General features: G+C 39.6%; 1 protein-coding gene across 1 annotated transcript; it reads left to right on the forward strand.

Moving 5' to 3' along the window:
- The first annotated feature begins 1,275 nt into the window (after positions 1-1,275).
- CCDC195 (coiled-coil domain containing 195) lies at positions 1,276-7,110 on the forward strand. The gene is made up of 2 exons (XM_051849858.2): positions 1,276-1,507; positions 6,857-7,110. Exons 1-2 carry the CDS (start codon positions 1,276-1,278, stop codon positions 7,108-7,110), a joined length of 486 nt encoding a protein of 161 aa, XP_051705818.2.
- The last annotated feature ends 3,971 nt before the right edge of the window (positions 7,111-11,081 follow it).

Consider the following 11,081-nt stretch of genomic DNA (forward strand, 5'->3'; position numbering starts at 1 on the left):
AAATAATAAGGAATAATATTTTCTCCATTTCATTCCATCTTCAGCCTTTGAGCAATCTACAAATATTTATTAGGATAGCAAAAAAAATTGATATACATTCAAAATAGAAACAAAAAATGTGTAGGAAAATCTACTAACACTAACAAATTTTCTAGTAATTTTTACCCTACTGCAAAAGACCATTTGTGTTTCAATATTTATTGAATTTTCAGACAGATACTGCTATTAGAGCATTTAAGTTTCATATGTTTCACTTTTTGCAAAGAAAGGTCTTTAGGAAATGGCTAATGAACCTATAATTGCTTCATGTCTTTCTCATTCAAGATTAATGTCCAGCCTGTATCTTCTTACATTCCCAAAATATCCCAGGGCAACCTTTGCCCTGAGAACATCCTAAAACCAGAGAAGAACAAAATGTGTATAAGATAAAAATCTGTTTATACTGTACTACGTATTATAAAGCTAAAAGAAAAAAATTATGTTTTCATCATAAAAAATGGTATTTGAGAAGCTAGATATATTTACCCTGGTTTGAATATTATACAGTGGGTACATGTTTCTGAATATCACATGGTATCCCATATATATGTACATTCTTCATAAATCAGTTAAAAATAAGCTTTTAAAAATAAAAACCTATTGAGAAGTGGCCTATCTTAAGTGATTTAGCTATAATTATCAACATATTTAAATAAGATCCTTGAATTTTTTATATAATCCTTTGGGACTAACTTTACTCTTCCATAATCACCAGTTGTCAAAATTAATAATTCACTAAAAAAAGTATGAATGATGGTATACTTAACAGAAGAAAACAGGACTCTATTCTTATGTGTCAGTTTCAATATACTTGTGACAGTTGGTGATCCTGTGAACCTGTGAAGTTGCAACTGAGAAGACTGAGTGACTGTTGTGATGGTGAGTTCATGATGGAAACAGGAAACTCTATTCCTCACTGGACATTTTTGGAATGTTCTCTTCTCATCAGACACAAAGCAATGTTCCAGAACTGTGGATTGATGTGAAATGAAAGATAGAAAGAAAAGCACTATTCTGAAAGACAAACCCCATAATGAATAAGTCATGGAGATCCTTTACCACCCCGTATGGCCTAACCCCCCAGGTGCTGAAAGATGGAACAGTGGAGAGTGACATCTATTATCAGGATGGTTTGTGGGATGAACCAATCTGTCTCATTAAGTGCATTTGTCTCATAAGCAAAAGGTGGCCTGTCTTCCCAAAAGGAGCAAGCCAGGTTGACTCTGAGAAGAGGCAATGGAAGCTAATATCCAGTTCATGAGAGTTTTCCAGGCAATGCGGGCAGAGATCAACCAGTTAGAGAAAGAGAATCAAGCTCTCCGGATGAAACTGACTTTGAGTGGTCAGAGAGCTCTGAGCTCAGAAGAAACGAGAGAGGAACAGGGAGAGGATGGAACTGAACAGTCTCCAGCAGCCCTTCACCGTGATGTTTCCACTGATGCAGCAGCAGCTATGCAGGGGCACCAAGGTACTGAATGTCCGTAGCTCTTCTGGGTAAATGCCCACCTCTGTATCTCTTCTCAGTGGTAAGGTTATTGTGACCATCACGTAACTGCCTTATGTGGTACTAACACTTATGGGACTCATCATTTTCCTAATGGTAGATTAGCCCTAGATAAAAATTTCTTTAGCATCTTCAACAAACACACTTTAGGAACATTATAATTAGTTGCAGATGTACCGGGTAAAATCAAAATGACATTAAGAACAGTGTGTTTTTCCCTCTTCCACTTCAACCATTTAAATGCTGCAAATAGAACACTGAATGTGTGGAAGTCAAATGGCATGCTCACTTATTAAGCCACAACAGTATTGCAAAATGGGTGAGTGTATGGATAGTTAAAATCAGACAAACATGATTGCCAATGATTTGTTACTCGGTCACTTGATTCAGCTAGTTATGAAGCCTCTTTAATCTTCATTTTCTCCCATTATATCTGTTGTGAGAGTCAAGTGCAATAATATGAAATAAGACTCATGACAGTACCTGGCAAACACACAACAAATGGAAGATATTGTTTCTTATCCACATTTTCAAAGCATGTTACTGTCCTCTAGGAACGTATGTTGAGTCCAGTTCAGCCTATCAGACAGATTGCAGTTTCCAAGGCACAGGGTCAATGTTTTTATATATTCTTTTTTTTTTTTGACAGGCAGAGTGAACAGTGAGAGAGAAAGAGAGAGAAAGGTCTTCCTTTTCTGTTGGTTCACCCTCCAATGGCCACTGTGGCCAGTGTGCTGCGGCCGGCGCACCGCGCTGATCCGAAGGCAGGAGCCAGGTGCTTCTCCTGGTCTCCCATGGGGTGCAGGGCCCAAGCACTTGGGCCATCCCCCACTGCACTCCCTGGCCATAGCGGAGAGCTGGAGTGGAAGAGGAGCAATCGGGACAGAATCCGGCGCTCCGACCGGGACTAGAACCCGGGGTGCCAGTGCCACAGATGGAGGATTAGCCTATTGAGCCGCGGTGCCAGCCTGTTTTTATATATTCTAAAATCCAAATATCTTACCTTTCATGGGAAAAGCTTTTTATTCTAATGATTATACATAAGATCAGAAATCAGCAGAGAAAGAAATACATAATACATTTAACTTGTCAATGCTTGCCTGCACACAACATATTCAAATAAAATTGACATACATAATCAAGTACTCAAATCTTGCAGTATCACCTGTCAAAGGCTTTAGGCAGTGCCATTCAGAGGATTGACTTGACAATGGAATATGTCATATCCCTCCATCTCGTCTCTCTGTTAAAAATGCCCCTCTCTACTGTGGGGATATTTTAAAGCTGGAAGCAGATTCCAGTCAGAATCTTTTTCCTTTCTGTCAGGTACAACTCTGAATCTGAGAAACCCTGAAAAATGATCCTATAAGGAAGTTATAAATTCTCTTGGTGGGGAAAAGGAGACACTTACCTTTTTAAAGCTTTTATTTAATGAATGCAAATTTCATAGGTACAACTTTAGGAATGTAGTAGGTGATAGATACGTACATTTTTAATGTAACCCTTGTTACAGGTTTTCCAAACTTCTGCGCTATTGACATTTTGAACTAAATAATTCTTATATTGTGGAGGTCAGTCCTAGAAATTGTAGATATTCGCTAGCTTCTCTAGCCTTTACCCAGTAGATGCTGTAGTATCCTTCTTCTCCAGTTGTGAACATCAGAAATGTCTCTAGACATTGCCAAATGCTGCCTGGGAAAGCGGTTGTGTTAAGGCTGGTGGTCTAACAGTAGGTTAAGCTGCTACCTGCATCATCACATACTAGCACTGGTTCCCATCCTGACTGCTCCACTTCTGATCCAGCTCCATGCTAATGCACCTGAGAAAACAGCAGAAGATGGACCAAGTGGGAACTCAGATGGGAGGCCCAGATGGATCTCCCAGATTCTGGCTTTGGCCTAGCCCAGTTTCAGACATTGTGGTCATTTGGGGAGTGAACCAGCAGATGGAATATTTCTCTCTCTCTCTCTTCCTACCTACCTACCTGTCTTGACTCTACTTTTCAAATAAATAAATAGATGTTTTTTAAGAAAAGAGTGCATCTCTTCAGTCTGCACTTGAAAACCATTGCCTTGCTCCAAATGTAAACAGCTCTCATTCCAATCTATTTTCTAGGATGCTTATCCTAACAAGAAATTAATTTGGGTACTAGTCTAACTCTATCTTATTCCAAATCAAGTATTGCATTGTTCAAATAATCAAGAATACTACCCTAACCTCTCAAGGTCTGAACATCAATCTTAAAGGAGATTAGACTATTAACAACAGCTGAACACATCATGGACCTCACACTTCTTCAGCATCTGATTGATTATTTCCTATAAGACTGTTAACATCAGGTTCAAAAAGGACTGGTGGAACACACTTGATGAAATTTTGGCAACATTTGCTGATTGCACCAAGGAAACACAGAAAGAAATGTGATGTGATTTAAATTTGTGTTTAGAATCCCAGTTGAATTACTTTAAATGATATTTATCTGTTTATTAATGTGTGATGTGCTATTATAAGAATAAATGGCATAAATAGAAAAACATGTTTGCTCATGAAGATATGTGGGCTGCACTATCAGTTTTGTAATTGCTGTTCAATGCTGGGCAGGCCGCATAGCATTTCTGATCCTAAAATTCTCATTTAAAATTGATGGATTGGACTAGATGTCTTCCAAGGCCTCTTTAAGCTATATGGTTCTATGACCCTATGAATATAATATGCTTTTCTGATCACTCTCCTCATCTATAAAATGAGGACAGTGGCAGAACCTATATCATAAGGCTGTTCAGAGGATTAAATGAGATCATTCAAATGAAACCCAACCTTGACTCAGTGGTAGTTGTAATAAAAATCACTGGATAGGCCAGAAAAATGTTGTTTAATTTTAACACAGTGTTGCTGTTATCAATTGAAGTTCATCTTTGAAATGGAATCATAGACATCTCCTTCTAGATAGGAATTTTAAGGATCATCCAAACAACTCCTTTGTTTTACAATTGAGAACATAAGACCAAGAACGATTAAGCACCCTGTCTAAATCTGTTTTTTGAAAACAGGATATATAAGCCTATTCTTTGAGATAGAATGCTGTGAAATTAGAAGTGTGAGTCTTGTTTTAATAAAAACAACCGTTCATGAGGACCTGGAAGTGACTCACTTGGCACTGAAAGGTCTTCCATTTGTGCTGTTATGTGTGTGGTGAGATAACATGAGGCATTGTGTGAGTACAGAGCCTGCATTCCTCAGTTATCCAAGGACAGAGACTTGTGCGTTCTGCTCCGGGACATAGTTGCTTGGTGATAAAATAAATATATACATGGGGCCCGGCACCGTGGCTCACTTGGTTAATCCTCCACCTGCAGCGCCAGCATCCCATGTGGGCGCTGGGTTCTAGTCCCGATTGCTCCTCTTCTGGTCTGGCTCTCTGCTGTGGCCCAAGAAGGCAGTGGAGGATGGCCCTAGTGTTTGGGCCCCTGCACCCACCAGGAGGAAGCACCCGGCTCCTGGCTTCAGATCGACATAGCGGCCATTAGGGGAGTGAACCAACAGAAGGAAGACCTTTCTCTCTGTCTCTCTCTCTCACTGTCTAACTCTATCTGTCAAATAAAAATATATATATATATACATATATATGTACATATTCTAATGAAGATACAGAGTGCCTGTCAGATAAATGCTTACATAAATATTTGTAATAGTACATAAGCATTTGGTATATATGAAATCTAGCCAGTTCATTCAGAAGTGTTCCCTTGCTTCTCATGCCCTGTGCAACCTCCCCTTGAGACTATGAGAGAAGAGGTATCTTTTGGAAAAAGAAACAACTCCTTATAGGGAACTCCCAGTATAACTAGAATTCTGATTCTCTTCTATGTACTCTTATCCTTTACTGGCAAACAAAGTGCATTTGGCAGTGGTCTCTGAAATCATGTTAATGACCTTGCAATGCTTTGTTAGACTTCTTTGTTGATAGAAATCTAAAGGACATACTATTTGTGGATAAGAAAGACAAACAGCTTAGTTGGCAAGCAGTCCCAAATTAAGTGTAGATTCCAAATAAAAATAAATTAATTTTTTGATCATCAGCAAACTGAAAAAACACCAAAGCAGACTCTACTTTTTTGCAATGGCCAGAATAATTTTCTCTCTGTTTTCTGCAAGGATGGGCAGAAAACTTAAGTTAAAAATAATTGTGCTTCTAGGACTCTCAATCAAAACATAATATAGGACTTTTTTGTGCTTACATGCTAGTTAACAATAAAGCTGTGGTAAGAAAGAGAGGAAAGAGGAAAGAAAGATTCAATAAGTATCCACACAGTGCTCCAGAAAATGCACACCAACCCATGAGTTCAGTGTTGTGTGCTGCATGCATGGGTCATACTGGGATGTCCATGCCAACATTAAAAGATAGGCCCCAGATTTAGATAAATGATAGGTCACAGATTTAGTAGTGTTAGAGCTGAAATTCAGATAAACCAAGACATCCCAAAAGACAGCTCTTTTAATCAAATTTCTTTAGTTACAATGAACAAGGAAGATTTGATTTGTTTCAATGAAAGGGTTTATTGGAAGGCACTTATAGATAGAAATTAATTGGAAACCCTCCAGAATCAAGTTCATAAATCTCTCTGTCTCTCCCTGGGTTACTCAGATGTCCCATGCAAGGCAACTGTGCTCCTTTCTGTGCATCTCCTTTGCTTCCATCTCCCATTCAAAAGGTTTCTTCATAATGATCATCCCAATAGAGCCAACAGATGCAATGACAAGACAGCAGAAGATAGTGGAATTAGTTAGTTCATGCAAATGATCAGTAACTGTGATTAAGCACTCAAGAATTAGAATCTCAAGTAGACTCATGCTTTTCCAATTTTAGGATCTTGTTTTACCAACATTGAATGTCCTGTTCTCTGTCCTAGTGATGTGTTCTCAAAAATCTCTTCCCTGACCACACAACTTTATAACCTCCAGACCCTTGCCCTCATCTATTTCTATCCCTTTCCATCATTAGCCTGGTTTTCCTCAAATCTGTCATATATATTATGTGTTCATTATTTGAATTCTACATCAAAAGACAAACTTTGTGCAGGCAATAACTTTATGTTGTTCTCTATCACATCCTATTTCTTGAACATAAAACTAGCACATGGTTGCTACCCAACTAATATTTGTAAAGTGAATCAACAAATGGATATCTTTCAAGCAAAAATCAAAAGTAATAGTTTCATTTAATTCATTTCAATCAAACTATAATCAACATAACTTCCTGTTTGCACATTGTTATTAGAAATTTTTAACTTGAATTTTGTTTTTCCTGCACAGGCAACGTCATGATTGTTAGACGGTACTTTATTTCTTCTCCATCAGTTGATTCCTTTACCACCAATGATCCTTGGAGAGCTTGGAAAAGAAATCCAGCCAGCAAAGTCCTAGCAGTTCGGGGAACAGTTAAACCACTGGCATGTTCTTCAATTACGAAGGAACACAGCGAAGAAAATGTGCTTGCAGAAGATTCCTTTATGAGCAATAGTTCCAGCCAAGGAGCTTCTCCTGGGCATGCCTTGGGTTGCAGGTAATGTACCATAGGCCTCAAATTAGTTCACAGGCCTGTGCTGGGGAGCATACTGAGAGCTCCCCCGGAGGAGCAGAGCTTCTCACGTGGTAGAGAGACAATCAAAGAGTATATTATTTCAGAATAAATCCCACCTCACCTAAGGCCATTGGAGGAATTAAACAAAAGGAATTTTTACTTGAGATCAAGCTGTAGCCTCTCCTTAATGCCTCTATTAAGTGGAAGGTTTAGTCTTCATTTATTCCTCACATATTAATGATCATACTCTGAGCCAGGCATTGATGACACAAGATTCAACAAAATAATTCATTCTGTTTGAAGCAGTCAATGAGTGGCAAAGACGTCCAGGTAAATTGAGCAGTGCAATCAAACGTGCCTCAGGGAGAGACATGGGACTGCAAAGAGTGAATGCAGAACCCCTTCAGAGAGCGTGTGTTCCTGTGGAGGCTGGTGCTCCATGGGCTTGGGGCAGACAACAATGAAAAGAGAGCAAAGCAAAAACCCCAAAACCATCAAACAGAAAGCTAATCTGCTACCCAGAATACATAAACTGGTGCTGAGGGAGTTGAGAGCTGCCTGAGAATGGGAGGGATGTGAGAGAACAGTTGGAAGGCAGGCTTGGGGTCTCATGGAGGAAACCTGGCTCACGGTGGGCAGCCGCCTCTCTCACAGTAAGGTCGTTTAACATCAAGCTCCACGTACCTGCTCTTCTACTTGTTTGAGTAGAAGAAGGAAGATGAAGAAAAGGGAAAAGGGGGCTTGAGTTTCCTGATTAGTTTATCACAGTGAAGAGAAAATGGAAGGACATGATTTCTTCCATTTAAAAAAAAATAATAATTTGGTCATTTATTTGAAAGACAGAGAACAACAGAGAAAGAGGTAAATATATCTTCCACCTGCTGGTTCACTTCCCAAATGGCCACAACGACCAGGAGCCTGGAACTCCATCCAGGTCCCCCCAGGAGAGCCCAAGCACTTGGGCCATCTTCCACTGCCTCCCAGGCACATTAGCAACGAGCTGAATCAAAAGCAAAGCACATGAGACTTGAACTGGCACTCAGGATGCTGGAATCACAGGTGGTGGCTTAACCCACTGCTCCACAACACCAGGCCCCGGAACATGGTTTCTGGGAGAAGTGAATCATCTGAATCAGGACTCTGGAAAGAAAAAACTAAAAGCAGTGAAGTGAATGAGGGTGGGAGGTGAGAGGCTCCATCGCAAAAATGCCTTTCCATGAATGCTAAGGAGTGTGGGTTCTGTCCTGTAATCGGTAGAGAGCTGCTAAGAAGACAGGGCACCTGAAAACTTTCTAATATTCAGACAGTGTCATATTTGCTTTGAATACTTTTTTTTTTTTTTAATTTTTGACAGGCAGAGTGGACAGTGAGAGAGAGAGACAGAGAGAAAGGTCTTCCTTTGCCGCTGGTTCACCCTCCAATGGCCGCCGCGGCCAGTGCGCTGCGGCCGGCGCACCGCGCTGATCTGATGGCAGGAGCCAGGTACTTCTCCTGGTCTCCCATGGGGTGCAGGGCCCAAGCTGGCCTGGAAGAGGGGCACCAGGACAGAACCGGCGCCCCGACCGGGACTAGAACCGGTGTGCCGGCGCCACAAGGCGGAGGATTAGCCTAGTGAGACGCGGCGCCGGCCTCAAATACTTTCATTTATGAAAAAAATGTTACTAAATAGAGAATGATCTTATACTTTTATAATGACAAGTGTCATTATGAGTTTGGTTTCGTTCCTTTCAGATTATGGGTTTGTTTTGTTTTGTTTTGTTTTGTTTTGTTTTTACAGGAGAATACCTTAAACGGTTCATGGAAAAATTGAATTAAAAGATAAATTGATTTTGGTACAAAAATATACTTATATCCAAGCATATGAGATACCTTCAAAAAGATCATGGAAAATGTATGTTATGAAAAAAATCACACATGAATTTCAAAAAATTTTGCACAAAAATGAACTTATCTTTTCATTCTGTTTTTCCATGAATTTTTGAAACCCCCTCATAGTTTCATTACATACATTCATTCATTTAGCAAATGTATCCTAAGAGTGTATAGTGTGCTAGGCAGGATTTGAGGCCCTGTGGATACAGGAGGAAGCAAAATCATCACAAATCCTTACCCACATTCGAATGTATTTCTTTGTAACACGATAATCAGTAAACATGAAGATACATAAAATGTATATTATACTACATGCTAAGTACTAATGAAGAAAATTAAGAAATAAAAAGGGCAGATTAGAAGAGCAAGAGTTATTTAAATGTTTGATATCATGGCAAAAAAAAAAAAAAAAACATGTTTTACTATTTGAGAGGGGATTGGAGAGTCTTGATGATGCCTGTGAAAAGAGACGTGCCTAGGAACAGGACTGGAGCGTTCAAGGTAAGGCAAGGAGGCCATGATGACCACTGGAGCCAGGACTCCTAAGAGCAGAAAGATAGGAAGTGAAGGAGTCAAGGATTGCCTGCCACCACCTTCCAACTACTCTGGACTTAAACTGTGTGAGGTGGGCACAAAGCATGCTCTTTTCATTTTTTAAAAAAATGGTCATATTGGAAGCCCTATTATGCAGGATGATAAGAGAACAATACCAAAATAAGGGGATCACATTTAAGGCTATAAAATAATAAAATGAAGAAGTGGTCATTTTTTGACTGAAGGTGAAAAATGTGGATGTGATTTCTGGAAGGGTTTCAAAGATAGGACCAAAAAGTTGTGCTGGAGGGTCAGATGTGGGATATAGAAACAGGAAATGTAAAATCAGCCCCTGGGATCCAACAATCATGTGTCTTCAAAGAAGGAAAAGAGAAAGGCAGAGATGTGTCTTTTGCCTTTAAAAATAGTAAAACTGGGGCCAGCGCTGTGGCTCAGCTGGTTGATGCTCCAGCCTGAAGCGCCAGCATCCCATATGGGCGCCGGTTCGAGACCCCGCTGCTGCACTTCCAATCCAGCTCTCTGCTATGGTCTGGGAAAGCAGTAGAAGATGGCCCAAGACCTAAGGCTCCTGTGCCTGCGTGGGAGACTCAGAAGAAGCTCCTGGCTCCTGGCTTCGGATCGGCGCAGCTCCAGCCATTGTGGACAACTGGGGAGTGAACCAGCAGATAGAAGACCTCTCTCTTTGCCTCTCCTCTCCTCTATCTGTGTAACTCTGACTTTCAAATAAATAAATAAATCTTTTTAAAAATTAAAAAATAAAAATGGTAAAAATAGAAATATATGCATAATAAAAACTTATTATATATGGTTTATTAAAAGAGTTATATATTTATGGTAAAAAGAAAAAAGAATAAAACTTACAAATTGGGCATTTGGCCTACATGTTAAGATGCCTCCGTCCCACATTGGAGTACCCTGATTTTATTCTCAGTTGCAGCTCCTGACTCCAGCTTTTAGTCAATGCAGACCCTGAGAGACAATGTATATAGCTCAAGTAATTAAGTTCCTGACACCTGCAAAGAAGACCTGGATTACATTTCCAGCTGTTAGCTCTGGCTCCGGGCCAGCCCCAGCCATTGCAAGCATTTGAGGAGTGCACCTGCAGATAAGAGTTCTCTCTCTGTCCTTCTGTGGGTGTCTGTCTGCCTCTTAAATAATGTCTTTAAACTTTCAAATTGCAAAATAATTGCAATATATAAAATGAAAACTATAAGAAGGAAAATCCTCCATAATGCCACTACCTAAATAACAGCTATTTAGTTTTTGAGAGATTCCTTATCTGTCAAATATTCTACATATTTTGAAATCATACGGTGCATGGATTATCTTTTATTTCTTGCACTTAAACCATTCCATTCTCATAGACCTACAACACTGACAATTGTAGTACTATAAGTTTTTCTATTTCAGCTATAATGTTTTCTAACCTAGCCAATATATATAATTTATTATTTTTCTGGACCAAAATGTTTTCCCATTTCCAAGCTGCTAACTAATAAACTACTTAAAATGTAACCCATTCTTAATGTA

This window comes from Oryctolagus cuniculus, chromosome 3, assembly GCF_964237555.1.
Source record: "Oryctolagus cuniculus chromosome 3, mOryCun1.1, whole genome shotgun sequence".
Taxonomy (NCBI): Eukaryota; Metazoa; Chordata; class Mammalia; order Lagomorpha; family Leporidae; genus Oryctolagus; species Oryctolagus cuniculus.